This window comes from Neltuma alba, unplaced genomic scaffold (genome assembly GCF_004799145.2).
Source record: "Neltuma alba isolate B1F8T4 unplaced genomic scaffold, ASM479914v2 tig00011198_pilon, whole genome shotgun sequence".
NCBI classification, from domain to species: Eukaryota; Viridiplantae; Streptophyta; class Magnoliopsida; order Fabales; family Fabaceae; genus Neltuma; species Neltuma alba.
The window spans coordinates 193,860-210,931 of NW_021635922.1; the positions used below are offsets into that span (position 1 = coordinate 193,860).

The 17,072-nt window shown below is 32.2% G+C and overlaps 2 protein-coding genes across 2 annotated transcripts; one reads left to right on the forward strand and one right to left on the reverse strand.

The window, feature by feature from the left end:
• Window positions 1–361: 361 nt before the first annotated feature.
• LOC114762182 (protein GRIM REAPER) lies at window positions 362–844 on the forward strand. The gene has a single exon (XM_028951640.1). The coding sequence runs from the start codon at window positions 362–364 to the stop codon at window positions 842–844; it is 483 nt and encodes a 160-aa protein (XP_028807473.1).
• Window positions 845–4,865: 4,021 nt separating this feature from the next.
• Window positions 4,866–10,616, reverse strand: LOC114762192 (proton pump-interactor 1). Its single transcript, XM_028951650.1, has 8 exons — window positions 10,383–10,616; window positions 9,381–9,805; window positions 8,437–8,622; window positions 8,159–8,338; window positions 7,849–8,043; window positions 6,210–6,308; window positions 5,530–6,045; window positions 4,866–5,445 (listed from the first exon to the last, which is right to left on the reverse strand). The coding sequence occupies exons 2-8, from the start codon at window positions 9,762–9,764 to the stop codon at window positions 5,122–5,124; spliced, it is 1,884 nt and encodes a 627-aa protein (XP_028807483.1). The 5' UTR covers window positions 9,765–9,805; window positions 10,383–10,616; the 3' UTR covers window positions 4,866–5,121.
• Window positions 10,617–17,072: the final 6,456 nt, after the last annotated feature.

The window sequence follows — 17,072 nt, forward strand, 5'->3', positions numbered from 1 at the left end:
TAAGAATATATTATTTGTATAGTTATATATGTTGAGTTCTGGCAAAATTTCTACGACCATTGTAAGTTAAATCAATCAGAACATTACAAAATTGAGTAATTTTCTCTCAATTATTTAAGTGAATTAAAAATGAAATTTTGAGGCTAATTATTGAATCATAAATTAATTATATATAACATCTTCCGAGAATTTAGAGAGGAAATTATGCATCAACAAAACCATGCACGCACGTTAATGATCTCATGCTTCAATCTGTTAGATCTTGCCTTGCCCCAAGAACATGGAATATTTTTATACGAAACCTCACACTTTAAATCAGCCCCAATTTCTCCCAAAAGCTCACAAATTAACACTCACAAACATGGCTCACAACATCAGCTTCCTCAAGCTCACAACCATTATTCTTCCTCTTCTTCTTCTGCTCCAACATTCCCAAGCAATGACCTTCCAAACAGAAGACATAGATGATGAAGATGATATTTACATTCTTGATCTCAAACCTTCTTCTTCTTCTTCGCTTGGAATTGGAACGAGAAGTCGATTCTTGAGGAGAATCATAAAGAAAGGCATGCATTGTGATGATAGTACTGCTGGTTTTAACATCTGCAATGGAGTTTCTGCGAGCAAGGGAAGAGGATTGCTTTTCTGCTGCAAGAAGCACTGCCGGAACGTTCTCGGAGACAAGAACAACTGTGGGCGGTGCGGCCATAGATGCCGGCAAGGTCAACGCTGCTGCGACGGAGCTTGCACCGACGTTTTGTTTAACGAAAATCACTGCGGCAAGTGTGGCAACAACTGTTCACCTGGGCTTCACTGTGAAAATGGCTGTTGTGGGTATGCTTGAATTAATAAGTAATGGATTTGAGGATAATAATTTGCATTTTAGTAGGATCATTTAAATTTTTATTCTATGTGTGTATATTTTGAATTTTATTATCTTTCCGTTCACATAAACATTGTTTATGTCGAATAAAAATAGATTATTGACCGCAGATTTTTTAAAAAAAAGTTAAAAAAATTTGTAAAATCATTTGCAGAAAAATACATCTTCATATTAGGCTTTTTTGACATTTTTGTTCCGCCGATTTTCATGGAATTAAAGATCATGGTGATATTTTCAATTCATTAGAGGACCAAATTGTAAATATCACAAATTGCAAATTTATATCCGCTTCAACGTATTCAAGTTTATGGATTTGGTTGCGATCAATCTTCCTCCCCCTCCGGGGCTCAGGCCTATCACTTTTGGAGACCCATTTTATGTTCACCCTGTCTTTAGGGTTTTGATCTCCTCATAACTCCCTGATCATATATTATAAATGTATAATTATTAACTTTTCTCTGGCATCATTTTCCACAACAAAAGAGTACCATGCACGAAACCAAGGGAAAAAAAATCAGATCAGACCCTAAACGGGTTGAGATAGTGGTTTAAGGGTCAGTAGGTCAGACCGGGATCAACTCGAGATCAAATTAGTCATATTAAAATAATATAATTTAATTAAAAATAATAAAATATAAAAACATTAGTAATAACTAACAACAAAATATAAAGAAATATAATAATAGTTTGATTGTGACAATAACCAAAGTACCAAACACAATGACATTGAGAATTTTGATATTTACGATTCCTTAATAATTAAAATTAATACTTTTTTTAACAAAACTAAAATTAATAATTATTGATACTAAAATCATCATTAAAATTCATTTAATCTATAATAACTGAGATATTATGAGTTGAATGAGAAAAAATATTACCAATAGCAACATAATCATCCAAACAGGTTGATAACTGGTTTCACAGCAGTTTTTGCCAGTTTTTACTGATTTACACTCGTTTGACCAATTTGATTTTGATTCAATCTTTAGCCAGTTCAACACTTGAACCAAACCAAACCACTAGTCCATTCACTGGTTTTCCGATTGAACTAGCTAATTCTGTCTTTCTTCTTTTTTTTCAATTGCATGAAATGCTCTTTAAAAGACTAATCAGGCACTAATAAACGGTAAAAAACCATAAATTTGTTATCTTTTTCTTGGGGGATCTTATGGCAAAGATGGAGAAACTATATGTCAAGTTTTTACATTCAGTTTAACCCCTCATTAGTTCGGTGGCCCCCCCAAAAAAAAAAGACAAAAAACGTTGCCCTTTAAACATCTGGAGATGCTATACCTACTAGGAGCTTCATTATTATTTATTATTCCTTCATTCCTTAATATAAAACATAATTAGAGAGATATTCTTGGTCATAAATGTAAGATGCATTTTGTACATTTATCAGTTTTTTTTATTACCCATACTGTACAATGATAACTAAGTAGGAGAGAGGGAGGAAATTAAAGAAGATGATTAAGGTGTTCTAGAAAAAACACGATATATTTATTATAACTAATTAACTTATCTAACTTTCTTAATCTAATTAAATTAATTAAATAAGTCTTACATTAAAGATCAGGTGTATTGTCTTAATGATATGATTCAAAATGTCTAACCTTTTAAGCTAAATCAGTCAAACAAAATGAAGATTCATCCTCTGCTATTTATATTAAGAACCCAAAAGGCACGTAATTATAACTCTCAAAACAATTTGCCCATTTGACATCTCATTAAGTATTGAAGCAACAAGCAATATATTTTCTTAAGAAACATTGCGGTTTAAATGACCCATGAAAAACCTTTGAAGTAACTCACAATAACTCACAATCTTGTTGCAAATCCAACTTAAAAAGCTCTCTAACCTTTCAAAGGAAACCAAAATGGCCAAGACCTTCTTCAACCTCACATTCACCATTCTCCTTCTGCTCACCCTTCTAGCCCTTCACCTCCCAAAGGTCACACCAACAGATACAGAAAAAGAAAACGAAACTGAAGAATTAGAAGCAGAAGACACAGAAGATTACACACCAAGGAGCAGGTTCTTGGGAAGCAAAGTGCAGAAGCTCGTTGTGATCCCAACAATAACAACATCTGCAACAGGGTTTCTGCTAAAAAGGCCATTCTGGTTCTGCAATGCTGCAAGAAGGAATGTGTGAACATTCTTGGAGGCATGAATCACTGTGGCAACTGTGGACACAAGTGCACGCAAGGTCAACGGTGCTGCTACGGAGTTTGTACCAACGTTATGAACAACGTTAATGACTGTGGCAGGTGTAACAAAAAGTGTAAACCAGGGATTCCATGTCGGATTGGTTTTTGTGGGTATGCCTGAAGTTAATTAAGGAGGTCTTATGAAGCCCTGTAAATGAAAGAGCGCTGATATATTCACATGATGTGTTGACATTTGAAATGGTACTATTATTGTTTTCTTAATTAATATTCATGCTTCGCAGTCCAAGGTTCAAAAAGGTTTTATCAATAAGATACTTAATTACTTGCACTAATGAAGAAAGTTGTACTGATTAGTTAACTTCGATAATATCTGTCTGTCTTGATTTTATTCTTTTGTTGAGTGAATTTTACTTTTGTTGGATTCTGACATGTATATTTCTGGCTCTTTTTCATGAATAGGTTGTAATTTTGTACATGTAATAATGGAAATTGATTGAGCATGGATTATGACACCAGCTGCCATGTGTAAATTATTAAACAAATGATTAATTTGTAATAAGAAGTATTTAAGGCTTTTTCACTCCTCCCACTTTAATCATGTAGAAAATATTTCAAGTGGGTTAAGACGTGTCTTTAAGATCAATTTAGGAGATGTTTGGTTGGAAACCAAACCATGATTTTAAAAGTACATTTACAATTTATAAAGTAAATATACGAAGAAATTTACCTCGTTTTGCGAAAAAATGCTTTTTAAAAGCACTTTTGAGGGTTGTCAAATATGTAATTAGGAATCGGCCTGACTAATTTTCTGTGAAAATCATACTCTTATATATATGTATGTATATGTATATGTATATCAAATTCATATACTATTATTGGTGTGACTTTTTTTTTTTTAATTTTGTTATAATACATAGAAAAATATTTCTAGATAAAACTAAAAGTGAAAGTAATTTATTTTATTTTAAAATTTAGTCTATGATTTAACTAGTTTGTGCTGAAATACATGTTGATTCTTGAGGTCTTTTGATTAATTAATTGCTAGTCTGGATTTGATCTATCTTTATTCCATTTTATTTTAATTCAGTATGTCTTGCGGTCACATGGCGGCCATTTTGGTTCCACTTGTTGACTTTGAGATATTCACAAACCAAATTGTCATGCATTTTTATTTTAGGACAAAAAAAAAGTAATGCCAGTTTGGATTTCCATTGACCTAATTTTTCTTTTCATTTGATCTGAAACTCTCAAAGAGCATGTGAAACTGAGACATCTAGCTAAAAAGTCAAATTTAAGATTTGCCCAATCTTGTCCTAAATTTTAGTACCCATACCTGCCACTTGCACATCCACTTAAAGGTATGATTGAATTTCTGCTACACGTTTTTATAAAATTAAAAGTGCTGGTGTTTATTTGTTAAAGTTAATTAAATTACTGATAAAAATAAAATTCAAATTTCATATATTCACAAGCCTTTTCTTCTTCAGTGACATTGCAAACATGCAATCGATTTGATTTTTAACTTCCTTAAAAAAATGTGTTCGAAAATATTTCATTTTCAAGAAAGTGATTGGATTTAACTTTTTTTAAGTAATTTTACGCAGGAGGTTTTTTTTGTCATAAAGTACAAAAGAACTTTTCAAGGCAAAAGAAATTGATTTGACTTTCCTTCCATGCTGGCCAACAGATGTAAACTTGTCTGGCTTTCCTTTAATTCAGCCAATTATATAATTTTATCACAAACTACGTAGAACATCCACAGCTGGTAACGAAAACACAGACCCGTTCTCATTCAACAGAGATCTTATGATACGCATTAAACATTTTCCTCTGAACAATCAACTAAAATTTAAGCATCCGGTAACATCTCATGAAATTTGAACAAAATTTCAAAGTAGAACAGAGACAAACTAATTAAATGTGTGCAGCAGCTTCTCCCAACAGAACAAGCAAAGAAAAATAAAGTGTGTTTGATCCTTTCCCCCTAAGCCCAACAGTATGTATGGAACAAATTAACTTAGTCTACTCTCAAGGAGTTAAAAAACTCGCTTACATATTACAAACTGTTAAATTAAACTTTGATAGTTGTATGCAAGAACTGCCACCAGCAGAAGTAGCACAGCTGCACCTGAAGCCCATAGCCAGTAGTTATTCGACCTTCTTCGCTTTAGAATGGCTTTTGGGATCGCCTCAGGGCCTTTTGTTCTACTCCTTGACCTGACGGCAGTCTCCTTTGCGACCTTCTCCTTCATTGGAGCTGGGGAGGCATCAAAGGTTTCTGCATCCTTTTCTTGTTCTGTAGCTTCAACTACTGCTGCATCTTCTGGTTCATCAGCATTGGGACCAGGGGCAGAGGATGCGGCTTTCTTCTTTGCTTTCTTCTCCCGCTCCTGAGATCAACCAAGCACCCGTTTCATACCGAGCAATGTACACATGTCTGATAGAGAATAAAAGAAGATTGCATAGATGTTTACCTTAAGCTTCTTCTCAGCCTCCTTTTGTGCTTTGAGAGCTGCTTTTGCTGCATTTTTCTCAGCTAACTTCTTCTTTCTTTCTACAGCTTGCTTGGCTTTTGCCATTTCCTCTTCTCTCTTCATCTCCTTCAACTTTACTGGATCGATTTCAGGCTCTTTGGCAGGAGTCTCCTTCTGGGGATTAACAAATTCAGGTTCATCAACTTCAGGTACATCCTTATTAACTGGAATTGATTTTGAATCCCTTCCTTTGTTTGCAGGTTCTTTCGGAACCTTCTGAGTGGACAAACTATCTTGTGGAGTAGACTTGGGCTCCTCCTTTGTCTGTTTTACGCTGGGTTTTGGTGCCGTAGTAGTTTCAGCAGGTTTTGGTTCTTCCAGCAGTGGCTTCTCATCAGGGTTCCTCATCCGTCCATCCCTGCTCAGCTGTCGCGCATCCAAGGAGGGCAAAAGTCTTTTCTCATAATCGTTCCTAAAAGCCTTGTCACTACTCCAGAGTGACATAAATTTGCCAACCTAGAACAAAAGGGAAAAAAAAAAAAAAACATTGCAAAAATCAAAATCAAAATTAATATGCTAAATCACACAACTAACAACAGGGGAATGAAATTTGATAGTTAGTGTAAAACATTCAGTAATATCAAATTCAGCTCCTAAGAATGAGAAAAAGTTGGATATACCTCTTGTTGTGAAAGTTCCTCAAGAGCACTAATATCTTTCTTTGCAGCAAGCTCCCGTGCTTTATTCAAAAGCGTCCGACTTTGATAGAAATAGGAATTCTAAAAAAAAAGCTATTATTAATTCAAATTACAGATAATATTATTCCCCGCAACACAGCAAGACTGAGAAAAATAACAAGGTTTATAAATAATGACGAATATCACCAAAATTAAGACTACAAACAGCACATCAAACAACATATATTAATGTAGATATCCAAAAAACAAAACATTATGCATCAACCCAACTAGCAGTTGAAAGGTCACCACATTGTCCATTTGATGAAATTGTAAGCATCTTGCTACTATGTCAAAATTTTCAAACAGCAGAGGCAAGGCCCATGCACACATGCGCACAAGCCTGCGCACACAGAGAGTATGGGCGTGTTAACTGTAAGGTTTGACCACCTTGGTGAGTATACTTATTCATAATTACATCCTACCACAATGGGAATAAAAATGACTTAATAAAGTGCAGGGCAAGAGAAAACTATAAGCAATAGAAGACCATCACAACCTGCCAACTCTTAAATTTGGCAAAAGAAAAGGCACAGAATAAGCATGGAAGCTGGAGTTGAGGCAAGAGGCGACCATTTAAGTCAGTGTTTTAAATTCCCATATAGCATAGGTTTTCCAAATAAAAATCCATAGACAAATTCATAACGGTTCGCATATTTCTCCACCGGACTTAAATAGCTTCCACAGAGCGAAGCCCTGTCCACTTAAAATGCATTCAAATAAAATTACTGTTTTTAACTCTACTTAGGAGGGCACTCAAAACCAAAACCGTCATATCAAAACCATCATATGCTTATTAAAATGTGACAGGAAATAACATCATTTTCAAGTTCAGCAGAATTTTCCACATTTTTCTGCTACATTAACATTATTAGCAAAATGATAGCAAGTGCTGAATAACTCTTGCAACAACAACTGGAAATGAAGGCTGACTCTCAAAAGCAACTAGAATGTATTGAAATTGCCATATGTCACCTAATTAGGACACCTGTTTGACAAGTTCTAAAATTTGAAAAGACAATTTTTGGAGCAAAGGACAATAATAACTCTTAAATAACCTACTGAGGATCAAATAAACCTGTTAGCAAAAGAGTACAATGTTGAAGATAAATTACATAATATAATCAGGACAGCAAGTAGAGACGCATTCTGAGATAAAGCCCACTGTTGTCATCTATGAAATAATCGAATTGAAGAAACCCACATTCAGGATTCATTAATCTCACTAAGCACTAGGATTTAAAAGCTTTTTGTGCATAATTTGTCACATAACTACTTGAATTCAGTGGTCTGTTCATAGCACCCAAGTCCTATACCAAGTACATGTGTAATTGCATCACAGCGACTTCAATATTCATAATTGAACCCAAACCCCAAAATGACGAAACCAGAGAAGTTAGCATAAATAACAATTGAAGAACTACCATGCCATAACATGTAAACACGTTCCTCCTCAGCTAGCCAAAAAGGTGAATGGTCATAAGTCATAGATTTGGATGACAACAAAAGAGATTTATCGGTACCACATGAAGAAAACAAGACATATATTTGTGTGTCTCTGTGGCAAGAAAGAAACACATACTCCTTCATCACGTTGTTTTCTCAGTTTCTGAATGCTCTCGTATGCAGTTTCCCTCTTCTGAGTCACAGCTGTCAGTTCATCCTGCAAAGACTTGATATCCCTGTCTATGGCTTTTAACTCCTCATCAAGTTTGTTGATTTTGGCTTGAACTAGTTGCCTCTCCTTCTTTGCTCCATCCAAATCCCCACCAATAAGCTATAAACAAAATAATTTCTCAAGAACTTTTGACATGTGATTAAAAATTCAGAATAACAAATAAAACAAGAAGCTAGATGACTCACACAAAAAAGAAAAAAAAGAACTACCTTACCTTAACCTGATCTTGAATGGTTTCTTTCTGCCCCATGGAGTCCTGTAACTTGGCTCTCATAGCAGCATTGGCAATAACTTTCTCCCTGGTCCCCTCAAGTTGTTTGATTTCTCGAAGGAGTTGCTTTTCCTCGGACAGTGGAATGCTCTCATGTTGGATGCGATATTTTAAGCTATAGATCTGCAGCCATTGATGAATGGAGAATAGATGTTAGTAGATGATAAACAATAAGAAGTGATGGATTCTGCACTGGACAAAGAACTACTATTGCAACATACCATCTCATTGAGTTCCTCCTCGGATGAACATAAACCACCCCGGCCACCATTGTTGGAAGAACGCAGCTTACCAAGTGCCTGTTGGAGGGGTTCAATTTCTTTTCTCTTCTCATCCATAAGACTCCGAACTTGCCTATCATCGTCTCTCAAAGTCTTAATCTGAGAAATCAACTCTCCCCGTTCTGCCTGCAGTATAGACAAAATATCAAACCACATTAGAATGCCTGTTGAGATGGAGTTTCAAATGCAACGTGATTCGATAAGCATAAAATTTCCATGGGAATGAATGTCAAGCCCAATAAATATGCAAGCCCCTTACTCTGTGCTTACATATCTGATAAATAAATTCCCAGAAGATTCTGATCCGCAGATATGTTTCAAAGATCCTGACATCTGTTATTAAATGCACTCACATTCAAGTCCTAACACCCACTATTAAACACACTCACAAACATGTTCTAATATTACGCAGAACTCTTTGTCGGCTTCTCAACAAAAGAACCATCAAAGCAATACATAAGAGAAGTCCTACTTATTATATATACAAGTACACTAACTCATATTGCACAAGACAAAATTTTCATCCCAAAAGACACATTATCCACTGTAATATATCCAATGTTCTGGCACACAGTGGCTTACATCTATAAATCTGATATATGTTTAAAGGTGAGTTGAGTGCCATAATATATTTGACTTTGTGATGAAATGGTAATAACTAGATACTTCCCTTTTCACTTTAAAGCGCGAGTGGACAATTATTTCACTAACACAAAATATAGAAATTCTGCAAATTAGGTCACTGGCATGCCCATGACTAATTTAATTGGTCCGGACAACATTTAGCTTGACAGAGACCCAAATGAGTCCCTTCCTATTTTCAGATCTACTAAGCATACGTCAAAATCTATTGATCAAATCATAGTGAAATAGTTTCAACTCACCCGCTTTGCCTTTAGCGCTTCAGTGATCTGAAATCGGGCTTGATTTTTCTTGCTAATCTCTTTATCAAGCTGATCGATTTTGGATTTTACATTTGGATCATCATAAGGGCGAAACCTGACAAAATAAAACGAATATATTTGCTTAGGCGCAGGCCACTCTTCTACTGCACCCTTTGGGACACCTGCATCTGAAACTCCATTCCCTTCAACTCTAGCACCTTTAACAGGTTCATCCCCATGTGATCCAAATTTTATTGGTTCAGCAACTCCAGAATCTCGTTCTAATTTGCCATTCTCCTTCCCAACCAAAACAGATTTGTCTCCTTCAGAAACGTTCTCCACTGGCCCCTGAACCATCTCAAATCCATCGACCGCAACAGCCATGGCTCCGAATAGAAGAAAGTCTCACCACGAACCGACGTAAACTGGTTCGAAAGTCAAAGGTTCCATTTAAATAAGTAAGATTCGGACAACGCATACAATTCAATAGTTTGATCTCAAAAGCTCAATAAATAGTGACGGGAAGGTTAAATCGTGATTATTGATGACCTGATTGAAAATAAGCATAATTGCGGAGCCACAAAGCACGATCAGAAAACAAAAATCATGAACATTATTGCCAACAGATTTGAACTATATTGATAAGGACAAAGGGATCTGAAACTAAAATCGCAATCTCAATCATGTAGAAGAAATCGTAAGAGGGGAAAAAGGCCAAGACTGCCTGATTAAATAAAAAAACTGGTTTTAAGGAAAAGATCAGATATTGTTATACGAATCAACAGAGCATGCAAAACTAAATCCAACACGAGACACAGAGACAACAAAATGTCACAATTTGGAGTCTGAATACCTAGAGTAACCGATCAGGCTCTCCCATAATAAATCCAATAGCCAACAAAAGGAAAATTGAACCTTTAAATCAGAAAAAACCAAAAAAAAAAAAAAAAATCACAAACAATACGAAGAGAACAGCATTGTGAGCTCGAAGATGATTAATACCGAGGAGAAGAGAGCGAAAAGATTGCGCAGAAGACCCCTTTTGACAAAAGGCCTCCAATTCCAAATTTAGGCAAAACCCAGGGAAAAAAAACAAGAATAAGGAAATAGCTAGATCTCGCTCTGAAATTTCTTTTCCTAGGACCAAAGCCTCCAAGTCCCTCTAAATCTGTACCCCGCAGAGAGAGAGATGGGAAGAGAGGAGGCTATATTTACAGTGCGAACTATAATTATAAGGGAAGACATTGAAGGCTCAGCACTCAAGCAGTTGGATTTTTTTTTTCGGGTTCTTTTCTTTTCTCTTTTTTTTTTAGGCCAGATTTTTTTTTTGGGGGTATTCGCTAATTTCTGCAAAATAGTAAAAGGCTTAAACCGACCGGCTCAGATATCCTTTTTCTCTTTTCGGGGGAAAAAACGAAGTTTTGGATTTTCAAGCTTTTGCTTCTCCGGTGTTTGAATGCTGATTCCTACTTTTGTTCTCTAATTCTCTTTGAATTATGATGTATATAAATTACTATTTTAACCAAACAAATAAAAAAAATATTTTCGAATATATTTATATAAATTAATTTACTTTACTTTTAGATTTAAACAAATATATATTTAATATTTATCACGTAATAAACCTCCCTTTCTATTTTTTTATATTTTATGTCCATGTCGATGATATAATTACATTTTTATATGGTATATCTTTTTTTTAATAAAAAACAATATCGTTAAAACATTTTAAGATAAAGTTTTAATCTAATTCAATTATTCAACCATTTTTCCCAAAAAAAATTTTATGTAATTTTTAGATTTTAAGTTATAGATGAGAAAGATTACTCCACAAAATTATGTGCTCCAAGAGAATATTACTTCTCGGATAAAAAATTAATAGTTAAAGTCATTTAATATGGGGATATTTTTCCTTAATTAAATTTCACACTAATTAAAAATTGTTATAAAAACACCCTTGCATTCACACAAAAAAATTATATTTATGCAAATATATTTTTTTCCGATAGATATAATGATTATTTAAGGATAGGATAGCCTAAATAAGAAACCTAATGATACTAAAATAATATGCTATCGGATATCGTAATGTGGTAATGTTTTATAGGTATCTGAGGAGAATGGCATCTTCCTAAAGATCAAGTGCTTTTATTGATCCTGCTTTTTTTTTTAAATAAAAAAAAGCTTTTGATTTTTCACATATATTTCAAATAAATGGGGTGCATATATTTTCACATATAAAAGTCAAATGCTTTTATGGTATCATTTCCTTATAAGCCTAAGGTAAAATAGTGTTATAAGCACACAAAAATTTTTCCAGAACAAAAAATAATTTTCTAAAGGTTTTTCACCCTAAATTTTCATTACGCCAGCTGAGTAGCCAATACTTAATTGGAAAAATTTCACTTAACCCCCACTATTTCTAAATATAAGAATTATCTTAGAGATTTGTTTTTATGATAAATATAGGAGCTCAATTTTCATTGTCTTATTCATTTAATAATTTTTTCCATATTACCCCTTAATAATTTCTTTTGTTTATTTTTTTATATCTCAGGATATTTTTAAAAAAATGAGACACGTTTTTTACATAATAATAATAAATACTTAGCTTGATTAAATTTTTAATTCACATGAATCAGTTAACTAAGTATTATACTAGAACAAGAAAATGCTATAAGTTACTCCCTCCGTTCCTTATTATAAGAGACACTTGATGCTTATATCATGTTTCTATATATAAGAGACACTTACAAGTTGTCTCTACTTTTTTGTGTTGATTTACTATTTTACCCATATTTATTATCTCCAACTCACACTCTCTCTCCCTCCCACTTCTCTTTCTTTTAATAATTTAATTGTTCTCTCTCCTGCTCTCTCTCCTTATTAATGAGGGTATTTTTGGAAAAAAAAATTATACTTTTTATACATTAATTGTTCTTAATTAACTTTAACTGTTTTTTTGATCAACGTACTTCGGCTATTTGTCTTTTATAATAAGGAACGGAGGGAGTATCTTTTAACTCCTTCAAACAAATTAGAACAATTAGATAATATTTCTAAAATATTCATGTGTTTAAATATATATATATATATATATATATATCCCAATATACTAATCATTAAATACAGTTGACTTTTGTTATACGGAATGAACCGAATTAATGATATTACTTTGTAATTTTTTTTATTTATAATAACACGACTTTTTTTTGGAGGACTGTGATACGTGGAGGACAATTAAATATTAAAAAAATTAGTGGCCTGGTTGGTGGGTTTGACTTTTATCATTAATCAGAAGGACAAATGATTAAAAATAGTTTAATTGAAAAAGAAAAATCACTTGATTTAATATTAAATTAACTACTAACATTGATTTTTTTTTATTTCCTTTGCTCAAAATAACATTTTATAATATGTAATACAGATTTATCCATAGAGAAATCAGTCCGAAAATTATCATGTTATGAGAATAGATATATAAATACCCCATATTGCTATAATGACGTGGTATCATTCACATCTATGATACCAAACAAAATGTACTTTTTTTCTGCCAGAAAAATTAATTTCTAATTATTTACTTTCTTTAATTCAATCAATAGTCGATTTAATCCCGTAACAAAATAATACTACCTCCTGTCTTTAATATACGAATTTGTTGACTAATTTGAATAGATGAAAAAAATTAGTTAAGTTAGTTATTTGTGATAAATAGGTATTATCTTTTTTAAAATATCCTTACTAATCAAGTGTATTTGCTAAAACTGCTATTATTACAAAAAATATCTTAAAAAATAAATATTATAGATAAATTAAATTGAAATCTTATATTTATAATTAAAATAAAAATTAAACTAGTTTTTATATTAAAAATCAAAAGTTTTTTTTTTGCTTTTCTTTTTTTTCTAAAAAAAGAAAAGAAAGGTACGTGGATTGATTGAATGGCGGATTGGCGGGCGAGTAGCTTCAGCTAGCGACGCGTATGGGCGATGATTACGAGGGGACTTGTTGAGGATATGAGCTACACCGGCAAAAGTAGGAAAGTACATAAACACCCCTAGCAAACGCAAAAATGACAGACCGAAACTTGGGTAATTTACACGTGCTATCCCAAACTCTGTGATGGTCCAAACCTTTTGCTCATGCTCATCCCTTTCTCACAACCTTTTTGGCAGTATTGTTATTCCCACTCCCACGTTATTAGATTCTCTTTCCCTTTGTTTGCTTCTTCTTTACCAAATTTGGATGGCTCAGACTTCACACAACACTTGTGTTGCTGCATTACTGCTATTCAAAACGTGTCCGTTTCTTCGCTTCATCTCTCTTGCATTTTGTACTCCTTTCTGTTCTTATTTTAACAATCTTTTGATTGATTTGTTTCTTACTTTAAAACACTGTTTTTTTCCCACCTAGTATCAATACAAATTAGCCAAACTCCTCTTACTCCCTCTAATTCCTAGTAATATAATGGAGTATTCCTTCCATTTTTTATTATAAAAGACAATTGTGAAATATGTTATGTTCTTTTTTATAAGAAACATTTAGAGGTTGTCTCAAGATTCGTTTGTTGACTTTTCATTTTACCTCTATTTAATTACTTATATTATTATTACATTTAATTCTCATATATTCTCTCCTCCACACATTATCTTTCTTCCCCATAAATGATGATATTTTTCGCAAAAAAATTTACATTTTTTACTAATTTCTTCAACTAATTTTAACTAACATTTTGAATAATGCAATTTGCTTAATTGTCTCTTATAAAAAGAATGGAGAGAATCTAATTTGAGAGTGAGATTCATTTAATCTTATTTTTAAATTCACTTTATTTTTTATATTTATCAGTTTTCTTCAAACTAATTTGTCTAATTTATAAACTGATAAATAATTTATTACTGCATAAGAATACTAGATATATATCAAGTTTATAATTAATTAATTTATCTAACTTTTTTGAACTTCTCAAATTAGTTAAATAGTTATTGTATTAATGATAAAAGGAAGAGTAATTTTTTTATTTTACAAAAAAGTAACTAATTTTAACTAACTTTATTAACTGTGTAAACTTGTATTAGCTCCATCTCTTATTATAAAATCCAGATAACCATATTGTGTGGTTAAAAAAACTATTAAAATTAGTTAAAAGTAATAAATATGTAAAAAAAATACTTTCTTTCTCTCTTTTTTTGACAAATTTGTCCTCATTTATAAGTGGGTAGGTGTGATTGGAGAAAAATACAGGAGAGAATGTATGAGAGAAAAAATAATAAGAGGGAGTGTATCAATTAAAGGTAAAGCGGATAAAAATAGATTTATTGTTTAGACATATCTAAAAAATTTTTATAAAAAGAGACAAATCAATTTAAAAAATTAGATATCATAATAAGAGATGGGGTATTATGTTATTAGCTGTTTATAATAAAATTAGAGTGAGCAATCCTTATTTAAATGATTATGGTAATCCATTAAACAAGTCAACTCATCATGATTTGCAGATTGAATGATTTGACTCATTTGACCTCCTTTAGTTTCAAATTCACGCCTATGGCCACACAAGACAGACTAATAAATTGGAGGCAAATTCACCCATTCTATTTTTTTTTCCCCATACAACTGAATATTTTATTAAGTTAAATTTGAATTTTATCAGTCCTCTCAATGAAATTCTTTTCCGCTATAAGTGTTTAAATTTACGTTCGAAATCCATTCCAAAAGAGAATGAAATTCCAAAGTTTTCCCGACAGCCTTGCAGGATAACGCACCGTGAGGAAATTAAATCTGAAAAATGTTTGTTTTCTTTAATTAACTTTGTGTTAGATGATTTTAATTTTAGCTGAAAAAAGATTGTTTTAATTTTTAACATTTAGTCCAAAATTGTTAAACATTTGAAAAAATCGTAAAAAAAAACCTTAAAAATTAAAAAATTGTATATAAGAATCCATTCACAAAATTTGTTGTCATTTAGTTATTAATTATTATCTAAACCCATACTAATATTGTAATGGGTCTCTATTTATAATTTTTGTATTTCCAAGATTGTTTTTGTGATTTTTCCTAAACATTTTTCTTGCAAAAGAAGTTCACAAATAGATAAATAAATAAAATTCTTGGAATTAATTATTTTTAACCACTAATTAATTATTAATTATTATATTTCAGGGAAAATTTCATGAAAAAGAGCTTGAAATTATTAAATTTAAAATCAGGTTTGGTAACAACACATTTATAGATTTTGACAGTAGTAGATTCACAAATAACAATACATTTTTATTAAAAAAAATTTATTTAAAATTTATTAATTTCAAACGTATTTTTGTGAGATTATTCTGTCACGCCTAAAATGTTTGCGGGAGTAAATAGACTAAGGACCCTCGTTTATCATGATACTCATAAAAAAGATAATAAAATATTGGACGACAAAGCCACGTGCTATTTTCTGCAACGAATTAATACAAATTTAAATTTATTACTACCTCCGATCCTAATTATAAGAGCTAGTTGACTAATTTGAGGAGATTAAAGAAGTAAGTTGAATTAGTTATTTGTCCTAAATAAGTGTTGTCTTTCCTAAAATATCATTGCTAATCAAGTGTATTGACTAGAACTATAATTGTTAGAAGAGTTACTTTGGAAAAAAAAATGTATAAATATGAGAGACAAAGTAAATTAGGGTCTTATATTAAGGACCGGAGGTAGTATTTAAAATTTAATTTTACCTATTACTTAATATATTTAATATTAATGATCACCGAACAGAAGTTGTATCACAATCTTATGTTTCTTGCTCGCCTATTATCTGTTCCCTGAGATTGCTATTTCTAAGGGTGTGCATGAAGCCCAAATGCCCGCAAAGCCCGCCCGAGCCCGAAGAAAAATTGCCCAGCCCAGCCCGAAAAAAAAGAGCCCGAAAAAGAATGGGCATCTTTGGGCTGGGCATTTCATGGGCAGGGCTGGGCATCGGGCAGGACATGCTGTCCTGCCCATTTGGCCCTGCCCAGATTATATATATTATAATTTATAAAATAATATTAATATATTACATTTCTTTACCTAAAAAAAAAGTTATCTCCCTCCTTTTTGCAATTTAACTTATTATTATTACATGTCTATTAGTTTTCTATTTTAAGGGATCTAATTCTTCTAAAGAAGCAGTAGTATCTTGCTTTTAACTTGTTATTCGTGAGTTTTATTGTGTATATCCTATTGTTTGTTGCTGTTGTAGTGTTGGCTATTTATAAGTCAATCTTCCCCTCTATGTCATTAACAACTTTCTTTGTTAGAGAATTGAGTTCATACATTACATATTTGTATAAATAAACAATTTTGAATATTTATGCAAGATAGAAAACAAGATTGGGGTAGGAGCATGGAAAGAAAATTGGGGTTTAATTATCTGAATTACATGTTTTCTATTTGATTTATATTTAGTTATTTTGTATTAATTTTTTATGAACAAGTCATATGATAAAAAGAAGTCTTTTAGTTGTGTGGACTGCTAGCTGCATTGTATCGCATAATAAGTATTTACATATTAAAAGTCGTTATATTAAATTATTATGAGATTATTTTTATTTTTCTTTTTACAATTATTTTCACCTCATTTTTATATGGTCTATGTTATTCCTATTAGCCCATTACTTCAGTTTTAATATCTTTTTACAATCTTTTAGGTAACATTTAATTTTT